We start from the raw sequence: 25,115 nt of genomic DNA, 5'->3' as shown, positions 1-25,115 counted from the left end.
ACCATCTAACCCAAGGGCAATTTAGCATGGCCAATCCACCTAACCTACACATCTTTGGACTGTGGGAGGAAATCGGAGCAACCGGAGGAAACCCATGCACACACGGGGAGAACATGCAGATTCCGCACAGTGACGCAAGCCAGGAATCGTGCCTGGAGCTGTGAAGCAACTGTGCTAACCATTGTGCTAACGTGCCGCCCTAACTTATTCTCAGTTACTGCAAAGAAACAGACAACTTTTCCACACAGGTATCCCATTTTCAGTATCATGGTGCCTTGAGACAGCCAACTTGGGAATAAAGCTCTGATGATGTTTCAGAAGTGCATCCTCTAGAATAAATGGATCGGTGTGAATTTTTCCATTTTCCACACCGGATTGTTTTGGTCTTTCTATGTCGAATTAATTTTTTTAAGAAAATTCTAATTAAGGGGCAATTTAGCATGGCCAATCGACCTACCCTGCACATCTTTAGGTTGTGGGGGTAAGACCCACGCAGGAATGGGGAGAATGTGCAAACTCCACATGGACAGTAACCGGGGCCGGGATCGAACCCGGGTCCTTGGTGCCGTGAGGCAGCAGTGCTTACCACTGCGTTGTCGTGCCACCCTTCTATGCAGAATGATGATCTATTTTCTAACGTGTTTTTTTTCCAACTAGTGAATCAACGTCTCAGTAGATATAGAGCCCTTATGATCAGCAATGTAAGAGTTTCATCTCATTACTCTGGACTGAAAATGAAACCCAAGTATCAGAGGCTATATAGGCCTATATCTAACACACTGCACCTTTTGGTCCTCACATTGTTATTTAGTCAGCAAAAAGGGACACACACAGTACCTTCCTAACATACGCTGTGGTACACGTTTTGAAAGCAGCAACTTTTTGCCCAAAGTGTATTTTAATGCAGACAATGCAATAGTAAAATATTATTTCCTGTTCTTTTTGGCCATGACATTTTTTTTCCCCCCACAACCAGTCAACATGACACTGACCTGCTTCAGTATGTTTTCTGTAGGGAGAAAGTAATGCAGCACCTGGAGAATCATTTCAAACAGGTAGCAGAATGTGAGCGCAAGCTGGAGGAAACAGACAGAGTCAAACAGCAATTGCAGCAGAAGACTCAAAACAGGATGCAGTCTATCGCCTGGGAGGACAAGGAGCGGGAGGCCCGCAGATTGGCATACCACCAGCAGTTGACCGCAAGGATGAATTCAAAAGAGGCGGAGAAAGTGAAAGCAGAAGAGATTAAAGAAATCCAGCTGCAGGTAATCTACTCAGGAAACTGCTCCTTTGGAACGTAAAACACTTAGAAAAAACACATTAATAGAGCACCTTTTATGACCTCACGACATTGCAAAATGCAAATCAGCCAATGAAATACTTTGTGCAAAGCGGCCACCGTTGCAATAAACACAGCAGTCAATTTTGCACTCAACAATGTGTGGATGGTGCGCAAGTGGGTAATGGAGGGGGAGGGGGCAGCATGGAAACGGATGGAGAGGGCGTCCTGTGGCGATACAAGCCTGGGGGCCCTGGTAACGGCGCCGTGGCCGTTCCCTCCTACGAGGTATACCACAAGTCCGGTGGTGGCGGCTACCCTCAAGATTTGGGGGCAGTGGAGGCGACATAGGGGAGAAGTGGGGGGCTCGATGGAGGCTCCGTTAAGGGGGAACCATAGGTTCGTCCCGGGGAACATTGATGGGGGATTTCAGGGTTGGCACAGAGCGGGCATCAGACAGCTGAGGGACCTGTTTATTGATGGGAGGTTTGCGAGCCTGGGGGAGTTGGAGGAGAAATTTGGGCTCCCCCGGGGAACATGTTCAGGTATCTGCAGGTAAAGGCATTTGCTAGGCGGCAGGTTGAGGGATTCCCTTCGCTTCCCGCGAGGGGGGTGAGCGACAGGGTGCTTTCGGGGGTCTGGGTCGGAGAGGGGAAGATATCTGATATCTACAAGGTTATGCAGGAGGCGGAGGAGGCGGCAGTAGAGGAGCTGAAAACGAAGTGGGAGGGGGAATTGGGGGAACAGATCGAAGACGGGACATGGGCTGATGCCCTGGAGAGGGTTAATTCTTCCTCCTCGTGTGCGCGGCTTAGCCTCATCCAATTCAAGGTGCTGCACCGGGCCCACATGACTGGGACGAGGATGAGTAGGTTCTTTGGGGGGTGAGGACAGGTGTGTCAGGTGCTCAGGGAGTCCAGCGAACCATGCCCATATGTTCTGGGCATGCCCGGCACTGGAGGAGTTCTGGAAGGGGGTGGCGAGGACGGTGTCGAGGGTGGTGGGATCCCTGGTCAAGCCAGGATGGGGACTCGCGATTTTTGGGGTTGGGGTGGAGCCGGGAGTGCAGGAGGCGAAAGAGGCCGGTGTGCTGGCCTTTGCGTCCCTAGTAGCCCGGCGAAGGATCTTGCTACAATGGAAGGATGCGAGGCCCCCAAGCGTGGAGACCTGGATCAATGACATGGCGGGTTTCATTAAGCTAGAGAAGGTCAAATTCGCCCTGAGAGGGTCGGTACAAGGGTTCTTTAGGCGGTGGCAGCCTTTTCTCGACTTTCTGGCTCAACGATAGGGTACGGGGACAGCAGCAGCAGCAACCCGGGGAGGGAAAAGGGGAGGGAAAAGGGGGGGGCCGACAATGACTATGTTTGTTTATTTAATTTTAATATTTTTAAAGTTCTTTTGTTGTTCATTAGGGTTGGGGGGGTGGGGGGATGTGATACATGCGCCGATACGGTCTGGGGGTGTCACAGTTATTATGGGTTATTTTGTTGCATTTCATTGTTTGTCGTTATGTTTTATATTTTGTGTAAAAAATTCCAATAAAAATTATATAAAAAAAAAAAAAATTTTGCACTCAACATAGTCCCACAAACAAAACCTGCTCAATTAAACTGTTTCATCAGTGATATTAATCATTGATGGATAAATGTTCACCAGAACACCAAAGCTGCTCTGCTCTTCTTCAATAAGTGCCAAAGGGTCTTTTATATCTCCATAAGAGGGCAGACATGACCTTGTTTTTAAGGCACATGTCTAAAAAACAGCACCTCCAATAGTGCAGCACTCCCTCAATATTGCACTGGAATGTCAGCTGTGACGTTGGGCTCATGATTTGAACCCATGGCCTTCTGACTCAAAGGGAGTCTGGCACAGAGATCTACCAGATCTTCACTTTTTCTACACATAGGCTTAAAGTCATTGTTTCCCATGACTTTGTTGGAATCATAGACATTTACAAGACAGACGAAGGTTGTTCAGTCCACTTTGCTGTGTTGGCTCTTCAACAGAGCAGTTAGAACCACAACCCCACTTTTAGGCCGTAACCCTGTACTTCCTCAAACTCAAATACCTGTCTAACTCCCTTTGCAAATTATTTCTGGGATCAGTTTTCACCACCTTTTCGGAAAGGTTGTTGCCGATCCTGTCAACTGCCTAAGTGGAAACATTTATCCTCATTTCCCCTCTAGACATTTTCACAATTATATTGAATCCATGCCCTCTGAATATTGACCTAGTCACCTCATCAAAGCTTCTCTTCATCTTGAAAAATCTCTATTAGGTCATCTCTTAATCTACTCCTGACTTTTCTAACCTCTCCTCATAATGTAGATTTTTTCATTAGTTGCGGAGATGTATATATAACGCAATAGATTGTTGTTATAATGTACCACATTCAGGACTGTGTAAAATGGATCTGTGCTTACAAGTATCCACACTGTTAAATTCCTCATATGTGTTGTCATTGACTCAAGCACATAAACCAGGCAGATAATTAGTTGCTGCATTGTCTGTCAATTGAGACCTTGAAACAGCTGAACACACTGGATGGAGCAAATCCAATGGGATCCAGACTGTAGTCCTATAAACTCGTGCTTCAGACCGAGGCATTTCTCCAGCCTAGCTCTTCCAGCACAGCAACAACTTTGACATCAACCAAACAAAATGGAAAAGTTCCCAAGTTGTTCACAAAGATCAAGACAAATTAAATCTGTCCCATCAGCCCACTCTCAATCATCACATAACTGATAGGGGGCGTCATTGTCAATGCTATCAATTGGTATTTACTCACCAATAACTTGTTTGCCGATGCTCAGTTTAAATTTTACCAGGGTCACTTGGTTTCAGTATCATAATAGCTTTGGTTCAAAAGAGCTGAATTCCGAGGTGAGGTAAGAGAGACTACCAGTGCGATCCCGGACCAAACCCCAACAATTGCCAGGATACCGGACATAAACCCCAATATTTTATTTAATTTGTAAGACTGTGAGGAAAGGATATTTCACTCCAGGAGTGATTCCACGAACAAATAGGGATATGGTATGTTAAAACAAACTTTATTTTTTATAAATTTACAGTACCCAATTCATTTTTTCCAATTAAGGGGCAATTTAGCATGTTCAATCCATCTACCTTTCACATCTTTGGGTGGTGGGGGTGAAACCCACGCAAACACAGGGAGAATGTGCAAACTCCACACGGACAGTGACCCAGAATTGAACCTGGGACCTCGCCGCCGTGAGGCTGCAGTGCTACCACTGCACCACCGCGCTGCCCAAAACAAACTTTATTGCTAACACAAGATTAAAATAACTTTAACCTCATATAAGAAAGCAGCTTACAATTACCCATTAAACAATGCTTAACAATAAAATGAACCAATAAACCCTAACTGCTATCTTTATCTCCACTCAGACAACACCCATCTCAGGTCAGAGTTACCATTTCAGGTCGATGCCCTTTCATTGATAATAGGTTTTAAGCAAATTAATAGTGTAGTGATCTGGAGAAAGATGGGGAAAAGATCAAAAGGGAAGGTCCGTGACAAGAGGGAACACCACGGCCGCGAGCGATCCAATGGTTACGCTGCACCCGAAAAGCAGCTCGCTGCGGTGCAGCGTGGCCGATAAAAGCCGGGAGACCCCGTGCCCGGGCTCTACCCAGCTCACAACACCACCCATGATCCAATGCGGTGAAAATCCCGCCCATCACTTTTTGGCAAATCTGCATATTAGAGCGAGAGTTAATCTTACTCTAATGTGCAGATTCCCGAGGCTTTGGGATTCATCCCCTTTGCCGTCGGAAACCTCGGGCGAGCACTATTCAGCACTGGTCCCCATAAACGGGGACAAGATGGAATAACCCTCTTGCAACCAACTATTGCAGCAGATCATCCAACCACCTCCTTTACCCATGACATTACCTTTTCCAAAGGAGCAAGGACACGTGAATTTTTAAAAATCTAATATCTCATTGTTCATGTCTTGTAGGAAGCCAGAAGGAAGCGAGTGGAACAACACAATAAAATTGTGGCAGAAAGGTTCTATGAAGCAGAGAAGTTGACTGAAGAACGAGACACAGGAAGAAGAAAACATCAAATAAAACGGGTTTCATCATTTTAGACAGATATTTAACCAGGTTCACTCTTTGTTTTTACTGCAGGAGCTTAGGTACTACTCAGTATTCCAGAGACAAAGATACAGCATGTGATTTTAAGAACTCATTAGTTTCTGTGACAGATTCACGTTATTCATTTTATACGCTAGTGTTTTGGATTTGTGGCACCTGGAATCTTCTTAAATTGGTGACTTTTTTCCTTAATTAAGTCTTTACTCTTGTCTCTTTAAATCCTCCTCCCAAGTCAATTATTGTTGCTGTCCTCCTTGGTGAGTCCAGACTGTAGACACCTAATGGGGTGTTGGCATTCTGCATTTGGTTAACACAATAGAAGTTAAGCTAAGACACTCCAGTGAGTTATGCCAGCTGTTGACACCAGACCTCAAGCCCCTTTGGATGTTTCTGGGGAGTGTTAGGTGACACGGATAGGACTTAAGCCAATCAGCAGCGCACCATTTCATTAAACTAGTGACCTGCACACAGGGACTTTTATATTATTTCCCATGGACCCACCAGTACAGAGACAGTGAACGTTACATTCAAATTTGATTCTGGAGTAAGATTTCCTCAAGCACATTGCGCTAGACGTTTTCTCCTCTGCTGGTAGTGGAGGGGGATGAACTGATGGACTGGCAGTACTGTATCACAAGAACTAATGACACACAACCACCCTTTTCAGCATCGCCGTGATTCTCAACACCTCTGGAGTCAAGGACCTTACCATTAAACGAGGAACATAGAACGGTTACAGCACAGAAGGCCATTTAGTCTGCTTTGGCAGTGCTGATTTTCTGCAAGAATTATTCAGCTAAGCCAATTTCTCTGCCCTTTCCCCATGGCCCTGTAGTTTTTTTTTACACTTCAGGTGTTTATCCAATTCCATTGTAAATGCCATGATAGAATCAGCCTCCCACCCCACAGTCAGGCAGTGCAATCTAGATCCTAACCATTCACTGCATGTTGACGATTTTCCTCCTGGAGCCATTGGTTCTTTTGCAAATAATCTTAAATGATGTCCCGTGGTTCTCAGCCCCATTGCCAATGGGAGCAATTTCTCTCTATGTCCAGGCCCCTCATGATTTTGATCAAATACTCTCTCAACATTCCCTTCTGGAAGAAAAACACATTCCCTTCTGTAAGAAAAACACATTCCCTTCTGGAAGAAAAACACATTCCCTTCTGGAAGAAAAACAATCTCACTCCTCAATTTATCCTCATTACTGAAATCCCCCATCTCTGGAATAATTCTCATAAATCTTTTCTAATGTGCTGTTCTCAGAATTGGACAGAAAATGCCTGTTGAGATTGAGCCAATGTTTAAAAAAAAGATCACTGTACTCTTTGCTTCTATTTATAAAGCCCACGATTTCAAATTCCTTTTTAACCACTTTCTGAACCTGCTTTTCCTCCTTCAACAATTTGTGCATCCCCTTTAGAATTGTAACCTTTATATTCCCTCTCATTATTCCTACCAAAATATATCACTTCAAACTTTCCTGCATTAAATTTTATCTGCAATATGTCTGCCAGCCTCCTCTTGAAAGTCTACCACTATCCTCCTCCAAATTAAATGCTCTCCTGGTCAGCCTTCTATTCTCCATAAGCTTCATGCTTCAGTGAGAGGCACCAAGTTCTGCCATTATCCCTGCTCATGCTGACGTACACTGACCCCAGGTATCCAATGGTTCAAATTTACATTTCTCATCTTTGATTTTAAATCCCTGCATTGACTTGTTCCTCCAGATCTATAACACCCTCCAGTCCATAATCAGTCCTGACATTTTAATCTATCTCCTCTTATGAATCCTTTCCCCACCATTGATAACCTTCAGCCAATTGGATACCATTCTCTGACATTACCTCTTTATAACCCTGCCATCTGCTTCTTCTCCTTTGAGAAGGGTTTTCACCATCTCTTTAACCAAGCTTTGGGTCACAATTCCTAATCTTTGACTCAATATCCATTTTTAAATCGATTATTCGTTGTGAAGCAGACTGGGCCAATTTTTCTGCATTTAAAAGGCACAATACAAATACAAGTTATTATTGCCATTGTAAAATCTGTCCCAGCCGTTGTTTGAATGACAGCTTTTCATCCAATTAATCTTTGCATAATAATACATTTGCCTTTGAGACAGAATACGTTCTTAGGTGAAAAAAAAAAGGAAAGACTTTTGGCAGAACTTTTATTTTGAAACTTCTGAAAATATAATACCATAGATTTTCATTATTATGATAACAGTGCAATGCTACCAATATTGGCATTTCGTCACTATTTGCATAATGTATATTATATACTGATTAATTTTTATAAATATAAAAGTGACACTGAAACAAAATAAAGTCATGTATGAAAAACATAACAAACATACACTGCATTATTCAGTTATGTTCAATTTTAAAATAATGTTCCATTCACATGCATTAAACATCATGACACTTTAAAAATGGTTGCTTCACATGTCTTCAACTGTTGAATGGAGAAATCACATTTTGTTTTAAAAGATGATCACTGAGATGATCTAATTGCCTGGACTTCAAAATTCCAAATGTCCCTCTATAACAAATACAGGGTCATTGGTTATTGTCCTCCAACACTTTATTCCACACACTTCAGACATTAAAGGTAAGATCGATGGTCTGATCTGGACCCAAATGTATCACACGTGTCTGCTCTCTCTCAGATGCTCTGGATTTTGCTGTCACGGCGTAAGAACCAGGTGCCACTTGAATGTGAAGCTTGTCAATGTATTTAGCCTAAAGAGAGGGGCAATTATCAATATGAGCCAATCACATTGCCAGATTAGCTTGCATTCTAAACCTCACCAGGCCTTATTGTTAATGGTGCTTCACTTTTATCCTTTTCCTGAGGGCAGTTGGCCACGGTTGTCACAGGACAAACCAATCCTGCAGTGGGGGCCTCTTATTTGTAACACTGTGACACAGATTGGAAGTGGCAGGGATACCCTCAAAAGGTTGGAGTGTCAAGAATTAGAAGCTCACCCTTGCTTGTACCAGCTCCTAGATCAATCTGTGCATGGGTAAAGTGACATTAAGTTAATGACCCACTTAAAGCACAGACCATCTGTGAACTGCTGTTAGTACATGCACCGAGGAGAGATTCACGGAGTGTCGAAGCACTCCATAAACAGACATGTTTATGTTCATCAGCACTACACCCATTTTACCACCAGTACTGTATAACTATGACAATTATTGGCTTAGAATTTTCTTGGACTGCTTCCATTAAAATAATAAGGAAAGACAAACTCAACTATTTAGCTAATAATGCAAACTCAAAAAATAACTGAATTGTATAAATGCGGAGCAGGTCAGTCAGCTACTGAAAGGCAAATGAATGCTTCAAGCAGGATACTTCATGGGAGCTTATCCCTCCCGCTTTTTCAAATGGCACTGGCCGCTGGATGCTCCCAACATTTTCTATTCTTGTTTCAAATTTGCATTTGTTTTCCTTTCTCATCAGAATTACCACTAAAGCCTGGCACAGTATCACTGTGAAACTGCAGTGTGGTTACTCTTCAAGTCATTGCAGCTCCCTGCCCGTTCTACACCTAGACCCCAGATCTCACTCACAGTAGTTCTGGTGGTTGAAAGACCCTTGTGATATCGTCGAATATGGTTTTCCTCCAGTTTGTCTCTTTCGCACAGCGGCACACTCTTGTAGTAATGCTGCAAGATAAAATCTACAGAATTATTCTTTCAATCGCTAATCGCATTCAGACTTTAGTTACATCCATCTCAGTCAAAATAGGCTGTTTTGTTACAATACAACATTATGATGCACTTAGTCGCAGAATTCAACCCATGGAATTGCACACTGCGTATTTTTCTGCCAGTGATTCAGTTTATTTTACGGCACTGTCATACTCAGACACCAGTCTCGGGTTAATATCTGTTTAGATGAGGTTAGAAGAGCTGGGTTAGACTATTGGCTTGCCATCACTGCCCAGTCAAAGTAAAACCCTGAACGTGTGTGTTTCTGTGGAGCTCAGCCAACTCCTACCGAAGTGCTGGTTAAATGCCACCTTGTTTCTCAGTAACACTAAGGAAGTCCTTTGCTCATGTTAAAAAAGTGTTAAATATTCAATTTTTTTAAAAAATTCACCTCAGCTACAATTATACTACAAATCCTGACTCTGAGCTAGACCTGTACCACTGGCGAATATTAGATCTGACCAACTTAATTTGCAAATTATATCCATGGCTAACATAATATTGATCAGTTTTAGTTTTGCATTGGTGCAAAATGTATTGTTATAACGGATCTATAAAAAGCAATGGACCTTCACATCAGTGAGAGAAGGATGGAGTCTTTCAATTCCTTTTTCCCAGTAAAAGTAAATTTAAAATCATTTTTTAGTATCAATATAATACAGGTAGCTGTAGAGTAATGATTATACTCAAGATTATTTTTTTATTTCATGGGGTGGGAGTGTCGCTGGCAAATCCAGGATTTATTGTCTATCCCTAATTCCCTTGAAAAGGTGATGGTAAGGCATCTTCTTGAACTACTGCAGTCCATGTGGTGTAGGTACACCCACAGTGTTATTAGGGAGAGTGTTCCAGGATTCTGACCCAGTGATATTGAAGGAACATTGATATAGTTCCATTCAAGATGGTGTGTGGCTTGGGAGGGGAACTTGCAGGTGGCGGTGCTCCCATACATCTGCTCCCTTTGTCCTTTTACATAACCGAGTTGGTGTGTTTGGAAAGTATTGTAGAAGGAACCTTGGTGAGTTGTTGCAGGGTATCCTATAGGTAGTACACACTGCTGCCACTGTGTGTCTGTGGTGTTGGAGTGAATGTTTGAAGATAATGGATAGGGTGCCAAACTGGCTGCTTTGCCTTAGACGGCGGTGAACTTCTGATCATTGTTAGAGCTACACTCATCCAGGCATTTGAAGCGCATTTCACCACACTCCTGACTTGTGCCTTGCAGATAGTGGAAAGGAGATTGAGAAGTCAGGAGATGAGTTCAGTCACTGCAGAATTCCTAGCCTCTGACCTGCTCTTGCAGACAAAGTATTATATAGCTGATCTAGTTATGTTTCTATTCAATGGCTAACCCAAGGATGTCGGAGATCGGGATTCAGTGATAGCAATACTGTTGATTCCCTTTTGTCCTAGATGGTCATCCCTTGGCATTTCTGTGTTGCGAATGTTATTTGCTATTTATCAGCCTGAGCCCGACCGTTGTTCAGAAGATGTCCAAAGATTAGTTCAGCAATTGTGGAGTCAAATAAATTCACTCTATTGCTGTCAATTCTGAATTAGCCTGGCTGCTTCAGTCTTCTGTATCCTTTTCAACAACAACTTACATTTGTATAGTGCCTTTAGTGGAATGAAATGTCCCAAGGCACTTCACAGGAGCATCATAAAACCAACTATGATTCTGAGTCACATAGGGAGGTATCGGTTTGAAGGAACGTCTTACAGAAAGTAAGGTAGAGAGATATAGGGAAGGAATTCCAGAGCGGAGGGTTCAGGCAGCTGAAGGCATGGCCCCAATGGTAGAACAATTAAAGTCATGGAAACGCAAGAGGCCAGAATCAGAGGAGTGCAGATATCTCGGAGGATTTGGGGGCTGGAGGAGATTACAGAGATAGAGAGGGGTGAGCACATGCAGGGATTTGAAAACAAGGATGAGAATTTTAGAAATTGCTTGACCAGGCGCCAATATAGGCCAGCAAGGCACATGGCTGCTGCAGAACCAGACTTGCTGTGAGTGAAGACACAGGTTTAGCACAGTGGGCTAAAAGCTGGCTTGTAATGCAGAACAATGCCAGCAGCGCGGGTTCAATTCCCGTACCGGCCTCCCGGAACAGGCGCCGGAATGTGGCGACTAGGGGCTCTTCACAGTAACTTCATTGAAGCCTACTTGTGACAATAAGCTATTATTAATTAGTATTATTAATTAGGTAGCAGAGTTTTGGATGAACAAATTTATGGAAGATAGAATGTGGGAGGCCAGTCAGAAATGCGTTGTAATAGTCGAGTCTTGAGGCAAGGAAGACACGAATGATGGTTTCAGCAGCAGATGAGCTGAGGCAATGTGAGATGTTATAGAGTTGGTCTCAGTGATGGCATGTCAATGAGGTTGGCAGTTTATCTCAGGGTCACATTAGACACCAAGGTGCTGAACAGACTGGTTTAATCTCAGACTGTTATCACTGAGAGGAACGGTCAGGTCACTCTTGAAATTGTCTATTCAGCACTTCTTTGGTCTTCCTCAGCTTCTTGTCCTATGCACTGTTGTATAATAATTGACTCTTAATTGTGTGCAGGTGTAACAGTAATAGTAGTAACCTTTTATTGTCACAAGTATGAAGTTACTGTGAAAAGCCCCTAGTCGCCACATTCCGGCGCCTGTTCGGGTAAGCTGGTACGGGAACTGGGCTGGGCTGTACCTGGGGATACGCTGGTGCTCCTAGGAGCAAATATAAACTATGGTGATTGGGTTTGGAAGACTCTTGTTTGCAAAGTGTATCTGCAAAGAAAAGTTTATAAAGTATGTAAAGATGTGACTCTAGTTCTATTCTTCACCGTCTGGTTTTCTGGAATAAAACATTTCTAACTAATAGTTATAGTGATATAAACCAACTAGAGTTTGCTAATTATATTGTCAAAAGATCATGATTCTCTACTTTAGAGATTATGCTCAGACAGTACCACCTACAAGGTTAAATTTATTTTGCTTGGATCGTAAACATGTCTGGAAATTTGGTGAAGAGAAGCAGACATTGTAGAGATCCGAATAACTATATACCTTACCTTACACTGCCTGGTTGCATGAGCCATACATTGCAGAACCGAAGCAAAAGCATCATTGATGTCAGTCCACTCTGCTTTACCCTGGCAAAGAGATATAATCAGAATCACATTGAGGTTCTAGTGATCAAGAGCAAATCAGTCTACAGTGAGGCGAACCCTGTGATAGTGGGCTGGATTCTCTGGTGTCCCGTTCACGTGTTTCTCGGCGGTGCGCCATTCGCTGGGAGCAGGATTCTCTACTCCCGTAGCCTGTCAATGGGATTTCCTGTCAAATCCACCTCATGCCACCAGGAAACCCGTGGGTGGGGGTGCGCTGCCAGCCAGAACTGAGAATCCCGGACAGCCGGAGAATTCAATGTCTTTTTGAATTTGCAATCACTGTCAAATAAATGATCCTGTAAACGGTAGGTGAGCAACTTAAGAGTGAGACAATACTAACACAGGAGGATGGTGAATAATTCTGAGAACCAAAGATAGGGCAAGGAGATACTGACAAGATATTGTGTCAAAAATATGTCGCATGCAATTTAATATCAGCAAGTGTGAGGTGGCTCATTTTGACAGAAGAAAATCTAGGTAATGTTGAACACCAGAGGCATTAGGGGGTTAGTGAAATAGTACCTCTCAAGATACTTCACATAGCTCTAGCTCAGCTGAATAAGGCCATTAGAAAGCTAATGGATTAAAGGATTTTATGTCAAAAGTGAATGTCAAGATGTAGCATTATTTAGTCGACAGTTTTATGCAATTTGGGCTCCTTGTTATACGAGGCAACATTAACAGTACAGTACAGATTCACTAGAATGCTATAATGTTATAAGGAAATAGAAAACTAGCAACACAAGTTATTATAGCCATAAACAGAATTGGGATTCACTTCTAGAACACTAAAATACAAAACAGAGAGGTCATACCAAATTTATATCAAACCAGGTTAGACCACACGGGGTATTGTGTGCATACTACAAAAAGATCACCATACTACAAGTATATTAAAGCACTGGAGGAAATGCAAAGATTTACAATATTTCCAGAATTAAGAGATTATTAGGAAAGTTTGAGCAGACCAGAACTCTTCCTCTGGATTAAGAAGATTAGGAGGAAATTTAAAAGCAGTATTTAGAATTACAAAGGAATAGCATTGGCATGGGGAAATCTTTCTATTTGTTAATAGGTCCAGAATAAGGGATCATAAATATGAAATGGCTAATAACAGATCAAATATAGAATTTAGGAGGAATATACTGCTACAGAGTGATTGGAGCAGATTGTATTGAAACATTTAAGGGGTGATTTAGTGCAGACATGAGAGAAAGAAATAGAGTGATATGGAGCCAGGTGGGAACGCTGTAACCAGCGTGGGAGACAGTTCAATGGGGACTATAAACTGACAAAAACCAGTTGGGCCAAACGGCCTGTTCCTGCTGTGCACAGATGTATGAAAATCTGAAGAAAGACTTAAAAATATGTATTGCTTTTGTTAAGATAGAGGAGATTCAGGGTCATTTCAGAATTGCACGGGTTCATGTTGGTACTTACATTCTATAGGAGTTTCCTCCCAGTCTTCTTCATCTGAGCCTGTCTATATAATCCTTCTATTTCTTTTTCACTCCTGTATTCATCTAGCTTTCTCTTTAAATACACCTCAACTAGTCCTTGTTGTACTGAATTCCACATTCTAACCAATCTCTGGTTAATAAAGTTTCTCTGGAATTCTCTATTGGATTTATTATTGATTACCTTAGACCTGGTACCCACCCTCCCCGCAAGTTTGAAACATCTTCCTGATTAAACACTTCCATAATCTTCAAGACCTCCACCAGGTCACCCCGCAGTCTTCTCTTTTCCAGAGAAAAGCCCCAACCTCAACATTTTCTGACTACAACCTTTCCGTTCTGGTACCATTCTCATTCATCTTTTTTGCAAATCTCCAATGATTCTAGTTAATTTTGTATTATTGATCTCAGTACTTCAACTGTAGTTTAACTGAAGTTCTATACATACATTTAAATTAATTTTGCAGGTTTTTAATTCGATCCCTCTAGAAATAAACCCAATGTTTTTTTTTTGTGGCTAATCTAGTGTCTTTTAGTGATTTTTGTATCAGGACCCCCTGTTCATAGACTACAGCTACGCCTTCAACACCATTATCCCAACAAGACTAATAACCAAATTCCGCAATCTTGGATTTGACCCCTTCCTGTGCAGCTGGATCCTCGACTTCCTCACCAAATGACCGCAATCTGTCAGGATAGGCAACAGCATCTTCTCCACAATAGTCCTCAACACCGGAGCCCCACAAGGAAGTGTGCTCAGTCCTCTTCTGTACTCCCAATACACACATGATTGTGTGGCAAGATTTAACTCCAACTCAATCTATAAGTTTGCGGATGATACGACTGTGGTGGGCCGCATCTCAAACAACGACGAATCAGACTACTGGAGGGAGATAAATCACTTGGTTACAAGGTGTACCGAAAACAACCTCTCTCTAAATGTTGGAAAGTCCAAGGAACTGATCATCGACTTCAGGAAGCGCAGCACAACACACATTCTCGTCTGCATCAATGGCTCCGAAGTGGAGATGGTCGATAGCTTTAAGTTCCTGGGGGGTCACCATCACCAACAGTCTGTCCTCGTCCACTCACGTTGATGCAACAGTCAAGAAAGCCCAACAACGCCTCTACTTCCAAAGGAAGCTAAAGAAATTTGGCATGTCTGCATCGACTCTCACAAACTTTTACAGATGTGCGATAGAGAGCTCCTATCCGGCTGCATCACAGCCTGCGTATGGCAACTGCTCGGTCCAAGATCACAAGAAACTGCAGAGTGTGGTGAACTCAGCCCAACGCATCACACAAGCTTGCCATCCTCACATTGATTCTGTATACACCTCCCGCTGCCTCAGGAAGGCAGACAGCATTATCAGAGACCCCTCCCACCCAGGCATTGCCTTCTTCCAGACCCTTCCATCAGACAGAAGATACAGAAGTCTGAAGACGCGGACATCCAGACATAGGAACAGCTTCTTCCCCACAGCTACAAGACTCCTCAACGACTCCCCCTCGGACTGATCTGTTCCCTGTAAGAACACTATTCACGACACCCTATGCTGCTCTTGCTCACGTATTTGTTTTGTTTGGCCTTTTGTTCTGCACTGTAACCAATCACTTTGTTGATGTACCATTTGTCAATGTTCTCTGTTGATTATTCTTTTGTCTACTATGTACGTACTGTGTGTGTTCCCTCGTCCGCAGAAAAATACTTTTCACTGTACTTCGGTACATGTGACAATAAATCAAAACAAATCCCTCTGTACCTGGACTCTATTTAAACATTTATTTCCCAAGGAGTATGTGGCCTCCTTACTCTTATCAAAATGCACCATGTCACCCGTACCTATATTGAAATTAATTTGCCAACAATGTGCCCATTCAGTTAGTTTATTCAATATCTTTCTGTATTAACCAAATCCCTCAATTTAGTGTCACCCACAAATGCTTCAATTGTCCTTCAGATTTTTGAATCCATGTTATTTATGCAAGTGGTGAACAGACAGTTTTCAAAAAATGAATCCTATTTTCCACCTCTCGCCAGTCTCAATAGCCACAATTAAACTCTACTCTCCATTTTCCAGTCAGCTTGCTATTCATTCCGGATGAGACGGAATGCAGAGGAGCAAAGAATTTCCAGTGGGTAAGGAGTCCAGAACAAGTCGAAATAGAGACAAGTTTTTAAAAATGAGATAGGACAGAGGGCAAGTGATACCTTATTTACAGAGGGCTGAGTGGCTCAAGAATGCACCACCAGAATTAGTGACTGAAGTAGAGAACATATTAACTTGGTTGAAGGGCAATAACAAAAATGGAGATGTGGGCATGAGGGATTAGAATTACTGTTTGCACAAAGGATAAACATGAACATTTTGGGCCAACTGACCCATTTTCATATTGTCATTTCAATGTAACAATTCTTAAATTGTTAATTTCAATAGTTTTCAACATTTAATTGTTATTTAATTCCAGTGCTTTCTTATACATTGTTTTCCTGATGGCAGTATAAACGGCATTTAGGGGCTGGTTTAGCTCACTCGGCTAAACCGCTGGCTTTGAAAGCAGACCAAGCAGGCCAGCAGCATGGTTCGATTCCCGTACCAGCCTCCCCGGACAGGCGCCAGAATGTGGCGACTAGAGGCTTTTCACAGTAACTTCATTGAAGCCTACTCGTGATAATAAGCGATTTTCATTTTAGGGGCTGGTTTAGCTCACTCGGCTAAATCGCTGGCTTTTACAGCAGACCAAGCATGCCAGCAGCACGGTTCGATTCCCGTACCAGCCTCCCCGGACAGGCGCCGGAATGTGGCGACTAGGGGCTTTTCACAGTAACTTCATTGAAGCCTACTCGTGACAATAAGCGATTTTCATTTCATTTCATTTCATTATCTGACTTTCAATCATTATACTCATCTCAGAATTTACCAATTTCTATTGCTATAATTGATTTTTTAATGAACATAAATTATTGACATTTTAGCTGCCTCTAGGAAAATAGTCAAATTTGCCACAACCTTATTTCTTACTGATCGTACTGCTGATTGACAGACTCCATCCCATGTTATCAACGTATCCCTTGTTGTTGAAGGTGCTGTTATTCTGCCCACTCTGCCTTGTCCTGTCACCTTATCTCTCACTACCGAAGAGCCTGCTATCCATGTTCCATGGTGTGCCTTCTCATCTCTTGCTGAAGATACTGCCACCCTGCCCACTCCGTCTTCTGCTAATCTCTCGTCTCCTGCTGTTGAACAGAGTGCTGTTTCACTTACTTTACCCTGTAATTTCACCTCATCTGTTGAAGGTGGAATTTCCTGTATTTTCTCCTCTGTTACAGCGTCAGCTTCCCCGACTGAAGGTGTAATTTCACTTACTTCCTCCTGTGTTAATATCTCATCACTTGACACTGAGGACTGCGCCACTTGGCATGCTTCTGTTTGCACTTTTACCTCATCTTCCTCAATGGGAGATTTTTCTGTTTCCCTTTCTCCACATGTCAGACCATCCATGGACCAATGCACTCTCCTCTTCTGAGCACGTTCCAGCACTTCACGCCCAAGTTGTGATGAGCGCCTCAGAGCACTCTGAAGCTGGCAGCCGCCAGGTTCCATGATAATGTAACCCTGGTGGAAGAGGAGAGAGCCAATCAGCATTTATTTCTGCCCAGCAAAAATATGTATTAACTATTACTTTTATGAAATCTATTTTTGGCAAATCATTTTGCACATTTTACAACATAGGCTAATCTCGTGCAAGTGTGGAATGTCCATTTCCCAATACTGCTAGCCAAGATATGCCAAGTCTGTCTTCATTGCAATTTTAGCTTCATTTATTGCCATCAGACAAAGTTTTATTCTATCTGGTGGCAGTATATATCATGAAAACTAAATGGTGCACAATAAGTATAAAGCTGTAAACTGTCTCGCTCCAATTGCCAGTTTATCTAGTGAGTAGCTAAGTTGTTTAGGCCAGGTTTGAATTAATGCAAAGTCAGCCGATTTAATACAAGGAAACTAATGTGCCCTTCTATCCCCGGTGATTTACAAAGAGATTATTTATTGTCCAATCTCCAGGCTGGACAGGCAGTGTGGTTTGAAGCCTGGTTTTAAAATTGCTCGGCTCTAATGGTGTAAAAGAGGGCCTTCCGCAACAAATTTTAGGGTAGGTGCACCATCTTAAACATTAAAAAGGGGACTTAACATTCAGTTGCTGTGACTGGGACTTTGTCCACAGACTCGAGCAGACCACTGCCCGCTCCACTGTATGTTGGAGCACAGTCTAACAGCGGCAGCCTGATCAATGGCACAATATAACTTCATATAACTTGGGGGAGGGGAAACGATCATACAATTTTAATGAGACAAACTTCACTGCTAACATCCGCCCTCTAGGAGGAATGAGCGGCATTCACCCGCTGATTGACATAACCTTTTTTTTCTCCATCTCCGCTTTGTCAAAATGAAGACTTTAGGCAGAGGCGCTTCCTCCAAACTCGTTCAAGCACCTTGGTTCCTTCCCCAGGAATTACTTCAAAACGTGCGCCAGCCCACTGGCGGCGCCAAACAGCCGCCGCAATAGTAGCGATTCAAAGTTACAATCCCCTTACTCGGCTCCACTTGTTTCCATTCACAAGTAACTGGTCGCCCGCCCCCCGCAGCAAGAGCGTCCACTGGCCCCGACCCGGGATCTCAGCTGGAGCGGAATCCGTCACAGGAGCCGCCCCTTCCTCCTCACGTCAATCAAAAGGACTTGGTCCTGAAATGCAGAGGGAGGGAGCGAGTCCTTGAGGTGCTGAAGTGTCTGGCAGCTGCTTTCAGAGGCTAGGGTTCAATACTCCGGCCTTGCTGTGTAACGCTCGAGCGAAATGAGGCCGGTGAATAGTGTGAGAAGCCAAAAACGAGAACTGCGCCAGTCGCCAAACAGTTTGCGATGCAACTGGCCCACTCCCATTGACAAAGTGGTTAGCACTGTTGCTTCACAGCGCCAGGGACCCGGGTTCGATTCCCAGCTTGCGCCCTGTCTGTGCAGAGTCTGCATGTTCTTCCCGTGTCTGTGTACGTTTCCTCCGGGCGCTCCGGAGTTTCCTCTCACAAGTCCCGAAAGATGTGCTGTTAGGTGAATTGGACATTCTGAATTCTCCCCCAGTGTACCCGAACAGGTGCTGGAATGTGGTGACTAGGGGCTTTTCACAGTAACTTTATTGCGGTGTTAATGTAAGCCTACTTGTGACAATAATAAAGATTATTATTATTAAATTGGGATCTCGCTGTAGTGTGGCGAGAAACCAATTATCACCACTTAAGCCCTACATCCTTACAATTAACGGGAGCCACCCCTTATCCAATAGCCTCCCGTCATTCAGCGGCTTCCTCTGCAAGTGCTCCACCTACGACTGGGAAAAGCTTCACAGCACCTCGGCCATTCCCATTCGCGAATGGGACATGTCCCGCAGGACTTCATCAAGGTTAGCCTGGTATTGGTTAACATCCCCCAGCAAGTCGGACATTCTGCCGAGACCCTCAGCAGACCACCCCCGTCACCCGGGTTGGCTGAGCAAGTGCTGCTCGACCTTATTAACGGGGGGCTGGTGAGCACATTGCCGGCAAAACGGCTGGCAAGGAGTCCTTGGGTCCTCATTAAATGGACTAAGTAATGTTGAATAGCGTTGCCGGCCTCAACTGGGCCGAGCGGCAGGAAGCTTGCAGCAGTTCCCGCTCGCTACCATACTTAGAAATCTTTCCGGAGAATCGCACCCTAGGTATCTAACCACTGTAAACCAATCGAAGTGCTGACTCTGTAGACATGTCCCAAAGTCTCTAGAAATTAATCTCACAGACATTGCTGCAAAACGTGAAAACATTGCCTTTGTTTTCGTTTTGTCCGTTTAGCCATAAAAAATATTGTAAATGGAGAAAAAAAGAGCTTTTTTTGACTTGACAGTCTAGAATTATCCATCCAATCGGATAAGAAAGGGCTTTTTGGGTTGAACCTGTCCAATGGCCAATGTTGGGCAGTTAGAGGCAGCAAGGTCAGGTGATGAAATCTCCAGGAATGTATCCAACTGGAGTAGGCAAAATCTGAGGGACTGTTACAGTTTGGAGGAGTTTCTGAAATGTTAACCATGATAAGATGCTGATGACCTGCTGAGTAATACGAATGATGCCTAAATGTTTTCGATTTTCTTGTCTATGTCAGAAACCTTAATATCAACAAGGGAATTTTCAAAACATGCAGTGAGCTCTTAAGGGTTGCAATGCTGTTACTGAAAATGCTAATAACAATGAAAATCAGACACATTTCAACACATTTTAAATGTTATTACAAAAGTTACTAATTGAATAATACTTTCTGACAAGTACAATGTTAATAAAAATAAAATTAAACAAGCTATTTAATTGCTATCGAAATGGGTTTAATAGGTCAAGTTGAGTTTAATTGGTCAAATTTGGGAGCTGAACATTAGACCTTAATGAACTGTAGGTTTCAGTCCCCTGGTCTGGTGCGATTTTAGATAATGGTGGTGACATGGTTATCTGTAATTCTTTTTTAAAACTTTCATTTGTATCGTACATTGGAACAGAGGGTAAGTGACGATTTTGAGGCATGGTGGTATTGTCATTAGACGAGTAATCCAGAGACCCTAGGTAGTATTCTGGGATCTGGGTTCGAATCCCACTATGGCAGATGGTGAAATTTGAATTCAATTAAATTCTAATGATGAACCATTGTTGATTGTTGTGAAAACCCGTCTGGATCATTAATGCCCTTTAGGGAAGGAAATCTGCCTTCTGGTCTTTCCTCTAAATGCAAGCCAAGTTTAAGGACAATTGGGGATGAGCAATAAATGCTGGCCCAATTATCAATGCCCACATCCCATAAATTAATAAAACAAAATGCAACACAGAGGGTTGTGAATCTTTGGAATTCTCACCCCAGAGGGTTGAGAATTGAGGATATTTAAAGTAGAGATTGATAAACTTGTGATTAACAGCGTAAATGATTATGGAGATACTGTGAGTAAAAGACATTGGAGTGTCTGATCAGCCTGATTGTATTGAATGGTGGAGCAGGCTCGATGGGCTGAATAGCCTTCTCCTGTTCCTATGTTTCTAACTCTACTACATTAAGTTGAGAATGGCGGTGTTCAATACAGAAACTATGGAGGAAGCCTCAAGAACTCATCCTTAACTATGGTTAAACTCAGGCCAGCACGGTGGCACAGTGGTTAGCATTGCTGCCTCACGGCACTGTGGTCCCAGGCTCGATCCCGGCTCTGGGTCACTGTCCGTGTGGAGTTTGCACATTTTCCCCGTGTTTGCATGAGTTTCGCCCCCACAACCCAAAGATCTGCAGGGTAGGTTGATTGGCCACTTTAAATTGCCCCTTAATTGGAAAAAATGAATTGGGTACTCTAAATTTTAAAAAAAAAGTATGGTTAAACTCAGCTTGTCCTCACAAAAGACAATGTTGAAGAGTTTGCAAATGATTTCAGTCAGAATCACTTGGAGGACAATATTATTCGGCCTCCTCCCAAATCCACATGGGCGCTAGAGTCTAACCAATTTAGTTCACTGGGCTACATCGAAAGGGTGATTAAGTGCACTGAACACAATTAGGCTATGGAGCCTGATTGTAGTGCTAACACCAGCTCTAACTGTTCAGTACTGGTATGACACTGTCATCAACTCAACAATGTGGAAGGATGACCAGGTGTCCCCAATACACAACTAAGGATAAACCTAACCCACCTAATTACTCCAGTGTCCTCCTCATCTGTAAGCTGATGGGAGAAGTTATAACTAGCACCTAGGCATCTTTAAACCCATTCACTACCATTCAGTTAAGGTCTAGTCAAAACTACTCAGCCCCAGACCTTATCACAGGGTGCTGAATGCTAGAGATAAAAAGAATTACTGTCAAAATATTAATTCAGCAATCACAGAGGGTGTAATATCTGCCCCTTTACCTCTTCCATGCCCAAGGACCCAAACACTCCTTTTAGGTGATGCAGCATTTCACTTGCACTTCCTTCAATTTGGTCCACTACATTCACCACTCCCAATGCGGTCTCCTCTGCATTGGGGAGGCTAAACGCAGACTAGCTGACCGCTTCGCTAAACACCTTCACTCCATCCACAAGCAAGACCCTAATCTTCCGGTCATTTGCCAGTTTATCTTTGCGTCTTGCTCTCATGCCCATTCTCGCCCTGCAGTGATGCCCAATGCAAACTGGAGGTACAACACAGAATCTTCCGATTAGTCAAGCTATGACCATCTCTACCAGCCTCCCAAAACAGGTGGCGGAATGTGGCGACTAGGGACTTTTCACAGTAACTTCATTTGAAGCCTACTTGTGACAATAAGCGATTTTCATTTCATTTCATTCATTTTCATTTCATTTTTTCATCTGGACTCATCATTTAGTTCAACAACTTTAGACTGCATCTTGCCCCCCCCTTTCTGTTTTTTGGTTCCTTTGCATTGCCTGAACATAACCCCGCCCCTCCCCACATGGCCATTTGTCCCTTGTTGTTCAGTTTTTCTCCCACTGAGCACTGACCTTCATTCTTCCATTAACACAATCTGCTATCTTACCTTTTGCCACTATTAACACTCTTCAGTCCTTATTGGCACCATTAAAATCCCCCTTTGTCAATCTCCCCTTTGCGCCAACTGATCCCTGTTCTTCTCTTCTTCCCCAGCTGCTCCACTTGCCTCTCCAACAATATAATCACTATACTTTTATCCCTCTTCAGTTCCATAGAAGGGTAATATAGACTTTGAATGTTAACTCTGTTTCCCTCTCCACGGATGCTGCCAGACCTGCTGAATTTATCCAGCGTTTTCTGCTTTATTTCAGTTTTTCAGCATCTGCGTATTTTGCTTTTATTTAGATGAATTACTATCCTCGACAGCTGACCAGGGTACCACAGAACCCAAGTCGGGACGGAAAATAAATACATATCTATGTCACCTGAACTACTCTGTAAAAATTATCATTTTTTTAAATGGACAAGGCTTTCCAATTTGACTCATTTTTAAAAACTATTTTTCCAATTAAGGAGAAATTTTAGCGTGGCCAATCTACCTACCCTGCACATCTTTGGGATGAGGGAGTGAATTCGGGAGAATGTGCAAACTCCACACGGACAGTGACCCAGGGCTGGGATCAAACCTGGGTCCTCAGTACCATGAGGCAGCAGTTCTAACCACTGCGTCACCATGACAAGCCAACTTGACTTATAGCAGGGAAAATTCAAACCATCAGAGACTCACTATATCTAAGGAGGTGCTAATACCCTCTGTGACTGCTGATCATTGAATTCCAGAGTAATACATCAACACTTCTGCATTTCTAAGGCAAAATTTCAGCTGCAGAAACAGGGGGCTGGATTCTCCCAAAATGGGATTATGTCCGCACGCTGGCGTAAAAAAGCTTGCAATTCACTCCCGAGTTTCCAATAAAAAAGAACAGTCGATTCACTCACCTGCACGGGGTTAGCAGGGACTCAGAGTGAGTCACGCAGCTTTAGCTGCGGATATGGGCAGCCGCACATCCTCTGACTGCTCTACTGGTAACTTCTGATGACCAATACCAGCATTAGTTCATTTCGTTGGATTTTGCTGGTCAATTTAAACCCTATCTCCCTGGCCGGAGCTTTCGATTGATCTGTGCTCAGGGTCTGCTCATTTTCTTCGCTTAAATTCTCTTGCTGAAATAACATTTGGGCATCAAATGTTGCCAGTTTTCTTAGTGTTAGTGGATGGAATTTGCAGTGCTAAGCTACTTGCCGTAAAATCAATTCCAGCCACCGGGTTTCCTTCTTTTAGCTTCTAATGCCTCTTTTATCTCGACTTTAATTGACTCGCCTATTAATTTGAACTCTGGTCAAATTTGTTCCCGGATGTGAGTTCCCAATTTCTGTTAAAGATAGTGGGGGGGGGGCAGCACGGTGGCGCAGTGGTAGCACTGCAGTCTCACGGCGCTGAGGTCCCAGGTTCGATCCCGGCTCTGGGTCACTGTCCATGTGGAGTTTGCACATTCTCGCCGTGTTTGCGTGGGTTTCGTCCCCACAACCCAAAGATGTGCAAGGTAGGTGGATTGAACACGCTAAATTGCCCCTTAATTGGAAAAAATGAATTGGGTACTCTAAATTAAAAAAAAAAAAGATAGTAGGGGGACTAATTTAAACAGTCCTCACACTACCCCCCCCCCCCCCCCCCCCCACCCTGTCAACAAGAAATATGTTTTTGATTTCTCCCTTTTACAAATGGTGGCGTATTTTCCCTAGCCATTAAATTTGGAGTGTTCCAATCCTCATGAATAACTTGCACAGCAAACCCGAGGTAACGTAATATACTTCAAACAAAACACAGAGTGGGGTTTTGCTTTTTTGCTCTCACACAATAAGAGCGGGATAGGGAAAGGGAGTGGGTTCAGGGCAAGACCATGGTGAAGATACAAGTCAGGGATTTATGTATGTGCAGTGTCCAGATTCAAAGGTTTAATGGAATGTTCCTGTTGACTGTTACAGGTGGATCTGTCTTTCCAGAAGCAAGACTTCAATGAAGGGAGAAAGAAGGCGTGTAGGATTGAATCAAGCTTGAAGGCACCAGTTCCAATGTTCTGGTAGCTCACTGTTTAGATGAGGGCCAGGCAATTGTACTTGAACAGAACTCATTCTGTTGCACCTGATTGATGATGGACAGTAACGCAGGCTGTTACCGAGAGTTACTGTTTCCTTTGGAGGTCAAACAGTGATTGACTATAAGATCCAACAGCCTATTAATTAAAGGAATTTCGACAGCTGAAGTCTCAGTCATGCAATAGTATGAGTTCTGGGTAATCAACAAGGCTCCCTGGTTGAAACCCATTATTTTGGGAGCAGGCAACGATCAGGCCATGAATACCAGCTTGGGATATTAGGCATTACAATTGCTGCTGTTGTCCATAGCTGGCTGGAACAGACACACTGGGCTGGATTCTCTGCAGCCCCATGCAGAAATCGTGTTTGGCATGGGGGTGGAGAATCCAATTACACGCCGAAATCGGGCCCGGTGCCAGTCCGGCGATTTTCCGGGACCCGAGAATCGGCATGGTCGCAGAGTACTCCGCACGGCTGGGGAGCCATTGCCAGGGGCAGCCCAGTGATCCTCCGCTCATGTCTCTGAATCTCCTCCCCTAGCCAAGTTTGAGCTGAAGAAGCTTAAACTGCAGCTAGAATCTCAAGAGAGAGAGAGAAAGGGAAGCTCAGGAGGCAGAAAGGGAGAGAGCAAAGGAACGGGAAACAGAATGAATTCCAGCTTGGAAAATTGGAAATGCAGCTAGCAGCTCAAAGGGGGAGAGAGAGGCCAGAAATGGTAAGTGGCTTGGGAAAATA

The 25,115-nt window shown here is 43.4% G+C and overlaps 2 protein-coding genes across 2 annotated transcripts in view; one reads left to right on the top strand and one right to left on the bottom strand.

Moving 5' to 3' along the window:
- Positions 1-7,840, top strand: part of c9h11orf16 (chromosome 9 C11orf16 homolog) — a 33,413-nt gene extending 25,573 nt beyond the window's left edge. The window contains exons 10-11 of the mRNA XM_038808143.1: positions 1,016-1,265; positions 5,266-7,840. Of these exons, the coding sequence (XP_038664071.1) occupies positions 1,016-1,265; positions 5,266-5,397 (382 nt within the window). The 3' untranslated portion in view covers positions 5,398-7,840. The remainder of the gene's footprint in view (positions 1-1,015; positions 1,266-5,265) is intronic.
- Positions 7,565-25,115, bottom strand: part of akip1 (A kinase (PRKA) interacting protein 1) — a 42,364-nt gene continuing 24,813 nt past the window's right edge. The window contains exons 2-5 of the mRNA XM_038808145.1: positions 17,184-17,357; positions 12,185-12,265; positions 8,987-9,082; positions 7,565-8,149 (exon numbers count right to left, since the gene is read on the bottom strand). Of these exons, the coding sequence (XP_038664073.1) occupies positions 8,006-8,149; positions 8,987-9,082; positions 12,185-12,265; positions 17,184-17,345 (483 nt within the window). The 5' untranslated portion in view covers positions 17,346-17,357 and the 3' untranslated portion in view covers positions 7,565-8,005. The remainder of the gene's footprint in view (positions 8,150-8,986; positions 9,083-12,184; positions 12,266-17,183; positions 17,358-25,115) is intronic.

The sequence above is a fragment of the Scyliorhinus canicula genome, chromosome 9 (genome assembly GCF_902713615.1).
Source record: "Scyliorhinus canicula chromosome 9, sScyCan1.1, whole genome shotgun sequence".
Taxonomy (NCBI): domain Eukaryota; kingdom Metazoa; phylum Chordata; class Chondrichthyes; order Carcharhiniformes; family Scyliorhinidae; genus Scyliorhinus; species Scyliorhinus canicula.
Note: the sequence above shows the minus strand (reverse complement) of the source record. Positions and strands in the feature narration are given on the sequence as shown.